The 17,263-nt window shown below is 35.6% G+C and overlaps 1 protein-coding gene and 1 long non-coding RNA gene across 2 annotated transcripts; one reads left to right on the top strand and one right to left on the bottom strand.

Annotated features, from left to right (window-relative positions):
* Positions 1 to 2,566: 2,566 nt before the first annotated feature.
* LOC144201965 (uncharacterized) lies at positions 2,567 to 4,882 on the bottom strand. Its single transcript, XR_013327432.1, has 3 exons — positions 4,787 to 4,882; positions 3,733 to 3,813; positions 2,567 to 3,042 (listed from the first exon to the last, which is right to left on the bottom strand). It is a non-coding gene; the product is annotated as an uncharacterized LOC144201965 (long non-coding RNA).
* On the top strand, positions 4,376 to 16,791 carry ap1m1 (adaptor related protein complex 1 subunit mu 1). The gene is made up of 12 exons (XM_077724836.1): positions 4,376 to 4,569; positions 5,538 to 5,694; positions 5,906 to 5,973; positions 6,042 to 6,172; positions 6,620 to 6,767; positions 6,854 to 6,980; positions 7,100 to 7,242; positions 8,232 to 8,303; positions 8,486 to 8,644; positions 8,773 to 8,898; positions 15,284 to 15,359; positions 16,307 to 16,791. Exons 1-12 carry the CDS (start codon positions 4,528 to 4,530, stop codon positions 16,327 to 16,329), a joined length of 1,272 nt encoding a protein of 423 aa, XP_077580962.1. The 5' UTR covers positions 4,376 to 4,527; the 3' UTR covers positions 16,330 to 16,791.
* Positions 16,792 to 17,263: the final 472 nt, after the last annotated feature.

Genomic DNA, 17,263 nt, shown 5'->3' with positions numbered 1-17,263 from the left:
TCTTATTGCAAGCAGGAAGTTAACATGTGTGAGTGTGCGTAACATAAGATGATCAGTGTTTCTAGTGTGTTGTCTTTCGGCTCATATGTGCAAGCTGCACCCCAATGCTAAAAATAAAGCTTATAAAAAGAGTGGTTTGTTACCGTATAAGTGATAGATCTCAATATCAACTTGCATTCCACACGTCATCGCCTGTAAAAATGAATTCGGACAATTTCTCTTCTGATGTCGTAAAAACATTAGACTTCCAACATCATAGTGAATGTCAAATTGGGCATTTTCTTATTTATGTATATATAAATACTATTCTTTTTTTTTTACTTAACAATTCAAAACGTTTGTATTTGTACTGTTGTATTTTAACACTGACATGACATGCTTTTAAATTTCCTTGTTTATGTTACCCAATTTTAGCAGATTTTTACACTTTAATGCCAGTTAAGCATTTAAAAACATGACAATAAAACATGAACATTCCATGCCAGTCATGTTTTTATTTTTATTTTTTTTTAATTTATGTTATTAAAATGGGCATGTGTCTGTTTCAGGTTGATTAGTAAAACAGCTTTGCATTTTTTGTAGTTATTGTTGTTTTTTGTAGTTATTGTTGTTTTTTTGTAGTTATTATTGTTTTTTGTAGCTATTGTTATTTTTGTAGTTATCTTTGTAGATAGTTTTTGTAGCTATTGTTGTTTTTTGGAGTTATTGTTGTTTTTGGAGTTATTGTTTTTTGTGGTTGTTGTTGTTGTTTGTAGTTATTGTTGTTTTTTGTAGTTATTGTTGTCATTTTTTTTTAAATCTCAAATTTCAAAATCTTATCAACTAAAATGCCTTTATGTATTAAAAACTCCATGTGAACGATAAGCGAAGCCATTAACAATCCAATTTTATCATCATCAGGAGACAGTCTGCACTGTAGAAAAAACTGAAGTGTCATGTGTGTGTATATACGTTTGACTCTCCAACTATGTGTATGCAAACATTAGTTCTGAGTTTAACTTTCGGTCGTTTGAGGCAACAACATTGCCTGAGGACACACTCCAAACTAAGCATGAAGTCATAAATATCAATGGCACAAGCTCACTTTCTCAAACATGAACTCACTTTATGAGCCCCGGCCTTATTTGGTCACTCACAATACTTCCAAAACGCAAACAAAAAGACTATGAGAAACCCTAGAGAAGAAAAAAAAACATGACAATTCTTATCTTCACATTGTGTATGTTTTTTATCACTACAAGAAGACGAAGAAGTCTTTGGGAGCACACAAGTAAAGCGAATGTGAGATAGAATTGAGATGTTGAGGTTAAGAATGGAGAACCCTCCCACAGGCAAGCTAGTCTGAAGTTCTCTTCTCCTTATATGGTCAAAAACTCCCCCAAAAAGCCACAGGATCGTCTTGGGAGCGTATTGTCGGAGAGTCTCGCTATGTTTGAAATGGGGGGGGGGGGGGGGGGCAGTGTTCAGAAGAACATGCAAATGCAGGCTTATGTTTCCTTTAGAAATACTTGTCATAATAATATAAAAAAAGATATAAGTAACAGCACCTGTGCACAAAGTCAACAAACACGTCATCAAACCTGTCTGCAAATTATACAGTGACAAATGATGATGCCAGACGTGAGTGAGTAAGACTTATGAACACAAAAGACAGGGCTGAACTCTATTATTACTATTGGTACTTTTTTGTAGGAAAGTAGAGTTTTTTTTTAAGGAAATAGACCAAAACAGACAGATACTGCTCAAAGTTCATCTACATTTAGGCTTTATAGGGGGGGGGTAAAAAGTATTTTTGGTAAGACAAAAAAATACTTAAGGTCATATAGAACTGCCATATGTGGACATTTTTTGGTGATGTAAGCCATGATATTAACTTTTGGTTAAAAAAGTGTGGTCTATATGACTCAAAATAGGATGTCTCAGTCCCAATAATAATAATATTCATAAATAAATACAATTAATATATATATATATATATATATATATATATATATATATATATATATATATATATATATATATATATATATATATATATATATATATATATATATATATATATATATATATATATATATATATATATATATATATATATATATATATATATATATATATATATATATATATATATATATATATATATATATATATATATATATATATATATATATATATATATATATATATATGTATTGTATTTTTTATTTTTATTTTTTTAAATTATTTATTGTATAAAAAACTCTTATGCCGATTTTAACTCATTTTTTGTAAATTAATTTAAAGAAAAACATCATAAATTAACATATACACAATAAAGGAAAATAATTGTAAAATATTAAACAGATTTAAGCTTTTCATTTTAGGAATCAATCTGTTAACGTATTCATCACAAATTGATGAAATACAAACTACCATTGAAATTATATAATTATCACAAAGAAAAAATATTATATGGCATAACAAATATTATCCTTATAAGTATATTTTGTCTTCCATTCAGAATGTTTCCTATTGTATAACCGCTTAAATCCTTCCCATTTTTCCCAGTTCATCTTTTTTTTTTTTACAGATAAGCACAACTGAATTAGCAAAATATGAATTATGTACTATCATATAAAACCTGAATACCATTAACATGATTTGTTTACATCGGAAAATATTCCCAGCCACAGTACATTTTTCTACAGCCTGGAAATTTAGTATCCAACTACATAACTACAAAATATGTTGCCAAGAAAATATAATCTCCTCAAAAGACACTCCTTAATGAAGATAATGTAGTCTAGCCACAAAATTGCATTGCAATTCAAATGAGATCTCAACTTATTTTGGCCCTGCGCCCTTCAGACAGGGATTCCCTGATACACTATATCAAGTTATTTTTGGCTAAGACCCTGCAAATATCCAGTGGTGTCCTGCAATGTTAATAGTCCATCTTGGCACGGACAAATGTCTTTTGAAGAGGCCCACTCTTCTTCCCACTGGAGAGCCTTAGCTGAAAGGATCTTCAAGCCATTAGGTGTTAGATGGCCTTGCTGCCTTTGTATTGGATTGCAAGTTATTTTAGACAGCGTATACAGTCTTGACTACTATAGAATCGGCAAAGCAAAACAAGTCTTTATTATGCCAACTTAATAATTGAATAATCCTGTTTGCATTGATTCTGCTGGAGAACTATTCATTAAAAAAGGCATATAGTACTTAAATATGGAGACTGTGCTATTTGTGGTGCTTTGTTAACTTACCGTATTTTCACGACTATACGGTGCATCGTATTTTTAGCCGCAGTGTCAGTAACGAGTGCTATTTCTGTATTTTAAACACAAAGAAAATCTTACCAAAAAGAACCAAAATATTTTTGAATTATATTCAATGTTAAAGTGGAAAACAGAAAATATTTTTATAGATGAATTTTTTTTTAGATTTTACAACTAAAGCTTTTTGAACTAAAAAGACAAAAATTGATTAAAATTGCAATTATTGAGTGGAAAATCAGGAAATATAATACACATCTATAATCTTCATGATCCTAAAACAGAAAGTAGGCACTCATGATTTACTTTTCCCGGGCCGCAAAAAAGGATCTGGCGGGCCAGATTTGGGCCCCGGGCCACAATTTTGACACCTGTGCGATAAGGTAAAGTTCAAACCATTTTCTTTTTTCAAACTCAAGTTCAACTTATTTATTTTTCTCCCTACTTTAGGCCTTTTTAAATAAAAAAATCTTACTTGGTTTTTGATGCTTTGTGAAACATGATGCAGTTCAGCTCAAGTGTGCGTTGTTGGCACTGAAACAAGCGCTGGAAAGACCTGTTAAAAATCAAACATGGGCGTTATAATGACTTGTTCTCATATTTTTTTTCATATTTATCCACATTCTTCCCCTTCTGAAAACCTGAGACAAAGAAAACACACATTTGTATTATAGCAGTTTGATTTGTAACTATGCCAAGTTACATAGTCTAAAATATAAACTATTTTAATGTATTTCACAAAAGTAATATACATAATTACCCATATATCTGATTACAATTCATTTTTTAATGTTTTGGATATAAGCTTACAATCATTTTCATAATTAAGAACCAGTAATGATTTAATTTTTACTACAGTGTACTGAGCAGATAATGTAACAATGTACATTTTCTATGCCTTAAAATTTAAAGAATGAACCACTTATTAGTTTTTTTACATATAATATGTTAAATAACAAAATATAAAGTAAAAAATGTAAAGTTTTTTGGAATTTTGTGCAGAACATGTGATAAACGTGTAATTATAGTATTGGCAAATATGGCCGATTTATATACATCTATATAAATATGTATACGTATTTTAGTATATTATATGGAGTATATGTCATCCTAGTCAACAGGGGGAGCTGAATTGTTCGACAAAAAGCGGATATGCCACACACCTTGTATTATAGCCAAGTATTATGAATGAACGCCTGAATTTAATTTTCCCCTCGTAACAAACTATCATCGGTGTGGACGAGACGTCCTTCGTGAAAAGAAAATCAAAATGTCTGCGAGTGCCGTCTACGTCTTGGATTTAAAAGGAAAGGTAAAGAAAGAGAGATCCATAACGGGGCCAGCTGGCTAGCATTAGCCTTTTAAGCTAACAAGCTAGTCGCTGCTAGCTAGCGCTTTCCTCACTGACATCTTAATGCGATGTGGCTAACGGTCCATCGCTAATATTGTCGTGTGTATTACAAATCATGCAAGGGAATATAAAGTTAATATCGGAATGGTTTTGTGAATAATATGCGTCATACGCTTACCGGAGTGATGTCAAAGCTTAAAAAACACGTCCAAATAAGATGACAGCTGTTACATCCGTCTTGAAAAATGAAACCAGTAGGATGCACACACCAGGCCAAAATAAACCACTAATTAATTTTCTATTAAAAGGCTCCTATATACTCGAACAATCTCATCTTTATTTGACTACTTTTTTATTCTATGTTGCAAAAAATAGCGCATTTCATATTGTTTTTCGGGGATTTACAAGGAATAATTAAAGAACAAATTTTGCTTGCTAAAAAATATATAGTTATATTATTATTATTATATAAATATAGCAGGTGTACGTTATAATGTCAAATGGCAGTCATGTATAACCGCCAAATAATTGTTTAATTTATTGTAATATAATTCCTACTGAATGGATTTGGAAAAAAAGTGTGTGAGCAAAGGGGTAGGAAACCTATGGCTCGGGAGCCACATGTGGCTCTTTTGATGATTGGATCTGGCTCTCTGCTAACCTGTGAACTAAAATAGTTAGTCTCTTCTGGAATGCATGTATTAGCAAATGCATAAGAGTGTTAAAAGTAGTTTTTGTGGTGAAATTACTAAAAACATAAGCACTCATTTATACATATTTTGACTTTTAAATTCGGAAAATGGCTCTCAAGGAATAACATTAAAAAAAATGAAACCGTAGGTTCACGACCCCTGCTTAGCGGCTATGAGGATTTAACATTGCTCACATTTCTATATTAATTAAGATTAACTATGGATTGTTCCCGTCAGGTGCTGGTGTGTCGTAACTACCGCGGCGATGTCGACATGTCTGAGATCGAGCATTTCATGAGCCTCCTGATGGACAAAGAGGAAGAGGGGACACTGTCCCCCATCTTGGCCCATGGCGGTGTGCGCTTTATGTGGATTAAACATAATAACCTCTACCGTATCCTTTCACGTTGTATTGTCAAGCATAATTGCATTAGAAGTCCTTAAAAAAGTATTTGGCTCCTTCTCAAAATAGTATTTTGCTTTTTTTCATGACAATTTTTCACTCAACAACCTTCTTAGGAAAAAAAAATGACATTATATATACGCAAATTGAGGATAAAGTCCATTTTGTATGTTTACATTATCTTTGACCAGCATTTCTTAAGTGGTGGCAACATCCAAGAAAAATGCAAGTGTTTCATTGGTCTTCTCCTTTTTGTATAAAATTGTCCAGGTAAGAATTGTATTTTTGGAATATAACAATCGGAAGATTTTCTAAAGATTGTTTTGTCTACTTCCAAGGTTTTCTCTGAGTATTTCAAAGAACTGGAGGAAGAGAGTATCCGGGATAATTTTGTCATCATATATGAACTGATGGATGAGTTGATGGACTTTGGATACCCGCAGACTACAGATAGCAAGATTCTGCAAGAGTGAGATATCCCACAATGCAATGCATTTTGGTCAATGTCATAAACCAGGGGTTAAAAATTTGACAGATGGGCCGGGTCAGCTACAAGATACGATCCACATAAAAAAGTGCATCCGTTAACAGTACATATGAAGCATAAACAGAAAAAAAATATTAACATACTCATCACTCATCATTAAAGTAAAAAATTATAAAGTAAAAAGTAAAGTAAGTAAAGTAATGTATTAAGAAATATTAAAATGTAATTTAAAAAAGAGAGGGGTTGTAAAACACAAAAAAACAAATAAAAGTGGACAAAGCTACTGCCACTGTATTCCGCATGATGGCGCCATCTTGGAGAAAAAAATAAATTTGGACAACTTTGGCGGCCCGGATTAAAAAGCCGTATGTGGCCCGCGGGCCGTAGTTTTCCCACATCTGGGTTAATGCCATATTGTCTCCTTTTCAGGTATATAACTCAAGAAGGTCACAAGCTGGACACTGGCGCCCCCCGCCCACCTGCCACGGTAACTAACGCCGTCTCCTGGCGCTCAGAGGGCATAAAGCACAGAAAAAACGAAGTTTTCTTGGATGTCATCGAATCGGTCAACCTCCTGGTAAGAGGAGATTGTTCTAAATTTATGGCAATGTGTTGTCTCCTGTCTTAATTTGTCCTTCCCTGTACTACTTCTATTTTTATCAGGTCAGTGCCAACGGCAACGTCCTACGAAGTGAAATTGTCGGCTCCATTAAGATGCGAGTTTTTCTGTCTGGCATGCCTGAGTTGCGTTTGGGCCTTAACGACAAGGTTTTGTTTGAAAATACTGGACGTAAGTTCTCATTTGGGCGCAAACATGTCAAAATATTTTTTAAAGTACTACTCTTTCTTTATTCTGGTATACAAAACATTGTCGCTAAATGGTGTAACGCTGGTCTTCCTCTCCTCTAGGTGGCAAGAGTAAGTCAGTGGAGCTAGAAGATGTCAAGTTTCATCAGTGCGTTCGTCTGTCTCGCTTCGAAAACGACCGTACCATCTCCTTCATCCCGCCTGATGGCGAGTTTGAGCTTATGTCCTACCGCCTGAACACTCACGTGAGTATTTTTCGATTTTTATATACATACTATGAAGACCCGAATAATAATAGGCACTGGAATAATAGTAGGCAGTGGAAAATTCCAAAAATAATGAATATTAGTAGTAGTAGTAGTACTATTATTCCGGGCATTCAAGTTTTGTCTCCTATAATAAACGCAATCTTACAGACAGGATTGGACTTATAGGGGCAAAAAAATGCATTTTGCTCACAAAACAATACTTAAAATATTAGATTAGATGAAACTTCATTCATTCTGTACTTGGGGAAATTCAAATTTAATTAAAATATCATTACATTATTAATAATTGTAAACAATGTTCCCTCTAATTGCACACTATTCTCGTCTTCTCTGCGCAGCAGCAATCATATGGCGCGCAGTAAATAAAATCCAAACATTTTTTTTACTCCTTTCCCCATGATGGCGCTGTTTACACGTCAGCCAGTGGCAGTAGATCTGTCCACTCTTATGTTTTTCGTGTTTAATAGCATGTTTTACATGAAAAATTAGAGGGGACATTGATTGTAGTGTATGGCATAGCCAAGATGAGCAAAACTGCATACAAATGAAGCAATTTTTGCAGGTTTTGGAAGAAAATAAAAGCATCCAGACATAATTAGCACTAGATTATAAGGAAGAAAGGGCGGGGAAATTTTAGGATGTTATAACTGACATGGATGCAACTTTTGTCCATAGTATTTTGCTTCATAATATTAGCTAAAAAAAAACACCAGATACCCTCAATTCAATGTGTCGTGTTGCACTAATGTATATCGTTCACTAGAGGGAGCCTAAGTAACAAGAAAAAGGCATTAAAGAAGTTATGTCAATTTTTAAAGGGAACAAAAAGGGTAACGCCTTACTGTATGTATAACTCATACTCACATTGCGCAAATATATTTCCATTAAAAAATGATGAAAAAAACTACTTTTTTTTGTGTTACATACACCAAGCAAATTGTCAAAAGTCTGTTTGTCTACCTCAGGTGAAGCCTTTGATCTGGATTGAATCTGTCATCGAGAAACACTCCCACAGTCGCATTGAGTACATGATTAAGGTACATAATGTTATCGTCGTTGGTCTACCACATTTGGACGTATCCTTGTTGATTGATGTCAGTCCGCCATGGTAATTAACTCATGTCATGTACATAACAAAGTGAAATGAAAGCGACAAACTGGTTTTCTCATCTTGACCCACTTGTTTACCCACTTGCCTTCTCATCACCGCCATTTCTAGGCAAAAAGCCAGTTTAAACGGCGCTCCACCGCCAACAATGTGGAGATCCACATTCCTGTACCAACGGATGCTGACTCTCCCAAATTCAAGACCACGGTTGGTAGTGTCAAGTGGGTACCAGAAAATAGCGAGATCGTCTGGTCCATCAAGTCGTTCCCCGTGAGTGACTCATTCAAATTTGCTAGCCGTGAAAAATGACATATTGTTTCTAGCGCTGAGTCATTCCACAGATGTTTTTTAATCATCTAGCTAATTTCTAACATGGCCGTCCGTGTCCCCTGTCACAGGGTGGTAAGGAGTATCTGATGCGAGCCCACTTTGGCCTTCCGAGCGTGGAGGCCGAAGATAAGGAAGGGAAGCCCCCGATTAGTGTCAAGTTCGAGATCCCTTACTTCACCACTTCGGGCATCCAGGTACGCATCACTGGAAAGGGTTGAATGATGCAGATTGGGTGTTTCTTTAAAAGGCCATCCGTAAAAAAATGTTCCATTAGAGATGGCATGGCACAACTTGCGTGACCGGACGTTTGGTCGCCAATCTTTTGGTCCCTTTTGCGACAGAGAATTTACTGTTGAAACAAGCTCTCAAAATTATATTCATGAGAGAGAGAGTTTAATATCTAAGAGAGAGTTTAATATCCAAGTACTGTTTAATATCTAAGTACTGTTTAACATCTAAATACTGTTTAATATTTAAGTACTGTTTAATATCTAAGTATTGTTTAATATCTAAGTACTGTTTAATATCTAAGTATTGTTGAAACCAGCTCTCAAAATTATATTCATGAGAGAGTTTAATATCTAAACGTTTACTGTTTTCAACAGTACTTAGATATTAAACAGTACTTAGATATTAAAACAGTACTTAGATATTAAACAGTACTTAGATATTAACAGTACTTGGATATTAAACAGTACTTAGATATTAAACAGTACTTAGATATTAAACAGCACTTGGATATTAAACAGTACTTGAATATTAAACAGTACTTAGATATTAAACAGTACTCAGATATTAAACTCATGAATATAATTTTGACCATTTGACCGGCGACCAAATGTCCGAGCACCCACAACTTGACTTCATTCGTGAGGTCACAACTTGACCTCATCCTTGCCAAATTTTGAGCTCTAAATGACTCTTTGAAGGCACCACTTAGGAGTATAAAAATAAAATGGCTACATTGGGATTTTAAAAATGAGGTCAGTAATACTACGAGTAACATAAAGGTGCTGAAAGTGATAAAACACCTTCCTGACAGGCCTTTGTTTTTAATCCAGATAATACTTCTATTGAAAACATGTTCGTTTTCTTTGATGAAAACAAAATGTTCCCATCAAAAAGAAGTATGCAAATGAGCCTCCTCCTTCGCACTGCGCTCGCATTGTTAAGGCACGCCGACTGTATAATGACAGTCATCTGGCGACACAGGAACGCGACATGACATTTTCCCATGTCGTGACGGTGCGCATTGCGAACGCCACTTGGCATCGGATTCAAAGACATGTTTGTCCTCTGCTCAGGTCACCATAATTACACATCTAAGTTCCATAAACCAAGTTCAACAATGTCTTTTACTTGTTTTTTTTTTAATTGACTATCGCTGCTAAGTTCTTTTATTTCCCACGCCAGTCTGTCCTAACACACACACACACGGTATACAGAAATGTAAAGAGGAATGAAAGTCAGGATTCTAAAGCATCTGGCCTGGGCTGTCTTTTTTAATGTTTATACCTCAGGCCCAATTGCCTTGAAAACTTAGTTTTTTTTTGTTAAACATATAAACAAGTTCAGTATGATACACTAGTGAAAGGATTTCCTTACCTTAACTCCTTCAGTGCTGTTGATGATAAGGAACTTCCAATCTTTCAATCTTCTGTCTGTAAATTGAAATATATTTGTCACTCATAGCCGTCCAATTCATTTTATTTGGAAGGACTAACAGCCAATAAACATTGGATTTGAAATATTTTGAACATCTATCACCTGCAATGACGGTACTCGGACGTTTGGTCGCCGGTACGTTTGGTCGCCGGTACGTTTGGTCGCCCGGACATTTGGTCGCCCGGATATTTGGTCGCCTGGACATTTGGTCGCCCAGACATTTGGTCGCCCGGACATTTGGTCTTCCGGACATTTGGTCTTCCGGACATTTGGTCGCCCGGACATTCGGTCGCCAGACATTTGACAGAGTATACTGTTGAAACCAGCTCTCAAAATGATATACCAAAGGTCCGGGCGACCAAACGTCCGGGCGACCAAACGTCCGGGCGACCAAACGTCCGGGCGACCAAACGTCCGGGCGACCAAACGTCCGGGCGACCAAACGTCCGGGCGACCAAACGTCCGGGCGACCAAACGTCCGGGCGAGCAAACGTCCGGGCGACCAAACGTCCGGGCGACCAAACGTCCGGGCGACCAAACGTCCGGGCGACCAAACGTCCGGGCGACCAAACATCCCGAGGACCAAACATCCGGTCACTACAATGACAACCAATGAGTTAACGTTAGCACACGTTTTGCAATCAAAAAAAATCCATACAAAAAATCAGACGCTGCATTAAAGTTAATCGGAAAGTAGACTACTAATTTGGTTATTCTGACCTTAATTTCTGCACTGATCAGTGGGTACGAAACGTTCACATTCTCATAGACAGGCGCCAAGGTGCCAAACACCACTTGAAAGGGGCTCGAACCGACGATCTGCAATTGGGCGATTTAATTTCGACCTTTCTGCCAATCTAGCTTTGGCGCCCACCCATGTTCTCGTCTTATTCGTGCGTCAAAAGTCTATATTAGAGGCCGTCAGTAGACTTCTTAAAGCTTTTCGCGCCAATGGCTTCGTGTGAGCAGTTTTGTAATTAAGCCGTGTAAATATCAGAGCATAGGAAAGTTTCCTGTAACGGCGCCACTAATTGCACAGAGGGCATGGCAATTTCAAGTGTGCGCAATGCATTTAAACGCGCAGATATAAATGCGGCAAGACCATGTTGATGGCAGGTGGCAATTGACGCCAGCCAAGGTGACAAGTTGGGGAGGCTTAGGCCAGGATTCTTTGACAGAGATGCCACAAAATGACACCACCAGAGCTGTAACACAGACGCCACAATTTATGTGCCTCTTACGCAACCTGGCGGAATCAGGCCTTAACGCAAGGGTTCGCGGGCCGCTCTAACGTCCACTTGATTTCACGTGGGCCGGACCATTTTAGATATAATATTTTGATTTTTTTAATTATAAATGGATTAAAAGAACTGGATTAAAAGCCCTGAATATTCAATTTTTGTATAGATCTAAAACAATGTTTATTTTAGCTTTTTTTGTCTAAATTTTTAGATTTTACAAAATTATTTTTTATAGATGGATTAAAATAATTGGATTAAAATCCCAGAATATTATTTTTTTTATAGATCTAAAACAATGTTTATTTTAGATTTTTTTATATATATTTTTAGATTTTACAAAATTATTTTTGAACTGAAAACACAGAAAAAATGGATTGAAAAATGACAATTATTGATTTAAAAAGGGGAAAATTAGGAAATATAATATACATCTATATCTATCATTTTAATTTGATGCTAAAACAGAAATTCGGCACTCATGATTTACTTACCCAGGCCGCACAAGATGATACGGTGGGCCAGATTTGGCCCCCGGGCCGCCACTTTGACACACGCCATCTCGCACTCGGGGTATTTGATGCGTCACAACTTTAGATACCTGCGTACAAACACTCAAATTGCTTTCAACGGAACATAGAAAGAGTTGAGTGATTTTTCTTTACACCCACCGCTGCTGTTATAACGCCTTACAAAGTAAAAATGTCCTGCTCTATTTTTATAAGGTTTAAATATTTTACTATTGTCAAATACTATCATTCATGGGACGCATTCCAAAAAACGTGAAACACAAAACAAATATAATACAATACTGTTGAAACCAGCTCTCAAAATTATATTCATGAGAGAGAGAGTTTAATATCTAAGTACTGTTAAATATCTAAGTACTGTTGAAAACAGATATTTAGATATTAAACTCTCATGAATAGAATTTTGAGAGCTGGTTTCAACAGTACTTATATATTTTAAAAGTACTTAGATATTTTAAAAGTACTTAGATATTAAATAGTACTTAAATATTATAAAAGTACTTAGATATTAAACAGTACTTAGATATTATACAGTATATAGATATTAAACAGTACTTAGATATTAAATAATACTTAGATATTAAATAATACTTAGATATTAAATAATACTTAGATATTAAACAGTACTTGGATATCAAACTACTTAGATATTAAGCAGTACTTAGATATTAAAAAGTACTTAGATATTAAACAGTACTTAGATATTAAAAACAATACTTAGATATTAAAAACAGTACTTAGATATTTAACAGTACTTCAATATTAAACATTACTTCAATGTTAAACAGTACTTCAATATTAAACAGTACTTCAATATTAAACATTACTTCAATATTAAACAGTACTTCAATATTAAACAGTACTTCAATATTAAACAGTATCTAGGTATTTAACAGTACTTAGATATTAAACAGTACTTAGATATCAAACAGTACTTGGATATCAAACTACTTAGATATTAAGCAGTACTTAGATATTAAACAGTACTTACATAGAAAACAGTACTTAGATAGAAAACAGTACTTAGATAGAAAACAGTACTTAGATATTAAGCAGTACTTGGATATTAAACAGTACTTAGATATTAAACTTCTCTCTTAGATATTAAACTCCCTCTCATGAATATAATTTTGAGAGCTGGTTTGGACCAAATGACCGGCGACCAAACGTCTGGTCACGCTAACTTTCCATGTTGTTGTTTTCCTTTGCTATTTCAAAAGAACAAACTGAAAGAAGACCTCTCGCTAGTGAACCAAGTTACAAGCAAGATGGTATTTTAGTGGCTTTTCCATGGCATTTTTCGACAACAACGTAGACATTCGCAGCTCGCCAAGGCCCATGCCGCGTCTACCCAAGGTTACGTCTCTCATTCTGTGACCTTGCTAGGTCGAGGTTTTGCAAACAAGGCGACCAGAGCGCCGAGAACGCCTGCCAATCCACCAACAAATTCCTCACTTTCCCACTCATCTGGAAGCTAGTGTGACATAGACATGGCGGTTTATCCCCTCCCCTTTTTTAGCCCCAAAATAAAACAGGTCAAGTCAGCCTCACGGTGGTCAAAACGCACATCCGGACCCGCTAATGGCGTTAGCGTACGTGTGGTCAAATGGCGGATTTGCTATTTACTTGCACACACTTTGCCGTCCAGCCATAGTTTTCTCTACAAATTGTGATTGTGACAGCTCATCCAAACGCAATCGTGTTTTAAGGGGGAAGGCTATTTTGAGGGCCGTCTTCTCGAAAGCCAACCGTGTGGTAAGACTTGTCCGACTCGATTGTCGGTTAACAGCTTGTGAAAGTCATACGCGGGATTGTGCTGATGCGGCCTAAAAATGAAAAACATAGTCATATTGATGAGAGAAATGCGGTTTCTTTACAAACGAAGTTTTTGAGGCTGCTTCCCTCTTCTTGTGAGTCACGATATATCGCAAGACTCCCTAAAGATGAACTCTGGGTCTTCCTGAAGGGTTACAAAGTATTTGGTTTGGGATTTAAGAAGTATTTGGACTGCAAAGTGATATACATTTTTAGAAATGTTCTGTATATCGTATTTTTTGGGGGTTCTAGAAAATACGTTAGCACTCAAAGATAACTAACGGCTTTTAATCGGGGTGTTAAACTCGTTTTAAGGTTTTATTTGGGGTGTGGTTATGTTTGACAACTAGATTGACAAAATTAATCCTTTAACTAATTGATATGTTTTCCAATAGTCAATAAATTGTTTATAGATATTATAATGTGTCTATCTTCTTTTGGCGTGTCTTAAAAGCAAATATTTGGATATTAAATATGCAAATATGTACAAATGTCTCTAGGGTTTCAGGTTACAATTTCTTTTATATACAAATGAGTCGAAAAGATCCAAGTTACAAAACCCCTCATGCATTTCCTTATCCGTTATTTTATTTTAAATTTCCCTTAAGTGGTTAAAAACTACTAATATTTTCACACACACATAGGGCACACACAAAAGTCTAAAATGTACTACAAAATGGACGTCTATCGACTTTGTACACTGAACATTTTGATCCATTTTTAAAGGTTTAGTTGGTACTTGTGTGAGAACTGTTGAACAAATGAGAAAATTTACATATAACGTACACCTCTACTTACGAAAAAAGTCGTAGGACCAATTAATTTCGTAATTAGAGGTACAACTGTATATCTATATATGAAAATATATATATTGACATGATTTACTTTGCCCTTAATTGTTGAGCCATGCTTCTTCCAACATAATAAGATGAATTTAGAACTTTATCCAATTTATATTTGAACACAAGTGAATTGAACATAAAACACCCACAGGCCTATTTTCTTTACCACCCTGAAAACGACTACTACCATTTATCTTCAACAATCCTCAATCTTTGCCACTCAATTTCCACCTGAAAAAAAATCAGTAGCATACCCCATCCGAAACTACCCCCCCAAACAAAAGCATTAAGCAACTACTTTGATATTCAGTAACCACACAACTTGTTTTTTAAGTTATCCAAGCAGTTTCTCTTGAAATGTCACAACCACACACTAAAACTGCGTAACCAACAGTACTGGAAATAGTACCTGGTTTGGCAAGTCAAAGCTTTTGTAATCAAAATAAATAGAGCTGTCTTATTTTGTAAGTAACCTTTCATTTCTGGCAGGTGCGTTACCTGAAAATCATCGAGAAGAGTGGCTATCAAGCTCTCCCATGGGTGCGCTACATCACCCAAAATGGAGGTATGTGTACATCAGTGGCGGTCTGTGAATTTCCTAGTGAAGCCTTCAGCTTTCGGAATCAAATCAACCCTCAAAAACTATTTTATGGCTATAAAACCTCTACTGCAGCTACAGCTGCGACACATAAAAAATCATCAATAATAACCTCATACAATTGATATATTATTTAGGAATTTCACCATATTTTACTCACCAAAAATCCTTTTTTTAACTGTACACAATATGCATCCTCCTTTCTTCCTCCTTCTTTTACATCGCCATTGAAGCTAATGCTGAAAGTCAAGCAACAGTCTTATCAAGGCTTTTTTAATCCACCAGAGCCTGCAGAACTGATTATGAAGGCCTTGATGCAGATTTTCTGACCCTAGCAACAAATAATGAACAAAATATGATTGGTTAAATGCTTCAATATGAAAAAAAACATCTTAAAGCAGTACTACCACAATGAAAAGCAATGAAAAGTAAGCTAACAAACAATTTGGAAGTATTTAAGTATTAATGGACAAAATATAATTAACATCAGATATTTCTTTGGCCAGCAGAGAAGGCCTTGAAGGTCCTGACGGTACACCAGTGCTGTGCATACATATACACACACATACACACTGTTGATGTGAAGGCATTAGGCAAGAATTAGGCAATGGCCTGCAATGTTGTGGGAACTGATGTACTTGTATAATAATAATTTAAGAGTTACTGCATGAGGCAACTTCCTATGAAATCTGTGAAAGTCATTTTTTATTTCTTTATTCCTCCTCTTCTCGTATTATAATGGGGAAAAGCTAGCGTACGCCGAGTTAGGTCGTTAAGTTCACTAATTGCCACGCATCCACATCTCATTTCCTTTGCTAGTCTCATCCCAAAGCTTGATTTCTATACAATTGCCCCCATTTTTTGATTTATTCCTTATATTAGATTAAATCCTGTTCCATCATTTCCTTTTACAGATTACCAGCTCCGCACCCAGTGAGGCGACGCCTGAGATGATCAGGAAGTTGGACATCTAATGATGGCAGGTGTCAGTCAAGAGGTCCTGATTTTTTTGTTTTTTTTTTATCATTTTTACAAGGAAAACCACCATGTTTTCCTACTAAAACAGGAGTCATGTTTACATGCAATGTCATCAGTAGGTCACAAAAAGTCCCACATATTTTTTGTTGATTATTTTTTTTGTGTCTGTATATATTGGCGACATATCAATGAGGTCAGTGTTTTTTTTTTTTTTTTGTAGTTCCAAGTCAACCAATCAGTATCCGTCTTTTTGTGTTACAGTGCCATCAGCTTTTTTGTCAAATTTCCAAACACCAAAAAAAAAAAAATGGAATCTAAGTGTTCATATTGTGGTTGCATGGCGATTTCTTATCTATAAAAACCCTTTCATTATGTAACCACATGCTGTAAAATCATTAAATGTATATTTAGAGAAAACATACAGATCTTGTCTTTTTTGGTAGAAAACCCTAAATTAGGACTTCATATTTTTTAATATGATACTTACCGTATTTTCACGACTATAAGGCGCACCGCATTATAAGGCGCACCCTCAATGAATGACATTTTTCCATATATAAGGTGCACTGGATTATAAGGCGCACTGTATTATCAGGTGCACTGTATTATAAGGTGCACTGTATTACAAGACGCACTGTATTATAAGGCGCACTGGATTATAAGGCGCACTGTATTATAAGGCGCACTGTATTATGAGGCGCACTGAATTATGAGGCGCACTGTCTATTTTGGAGAAAATTTAACACTTAAGTGCGCCTTATAGTGGTGAAAATACAGTAATTGCTATTGACTTCCAGGTATGAAGCACTCACTACTTTACAGTCACCTCTAGAGCCAGCCATTGTTGATGTTTTGGATTTTTTTTGTATAAAATCTTGCAGTGGGGGAGGAGC

The sequence above is a fragment of the Stigmatopora nigra genome, chromosome 9 (genome assembly GCF_051989575.1).
Source record: "Stigmatopora nigra isolate UIUO_SnigA chromosome 9, RoL_Snig_1.1, whole genome shotgun sequence".
Classification (NCBI taxonomy): Eukaryota; Metazoa; Chordata; class Actinopteri; order Syngnathiformes; family Syngnathidae; genus Stigmatopora; species Stigmatopora nigra.
The sequence above is the reverse complement of the archived record's forward strand: the minus strand, read 5'-3'. Positions and strand labels throughout refer to the sequence as shown.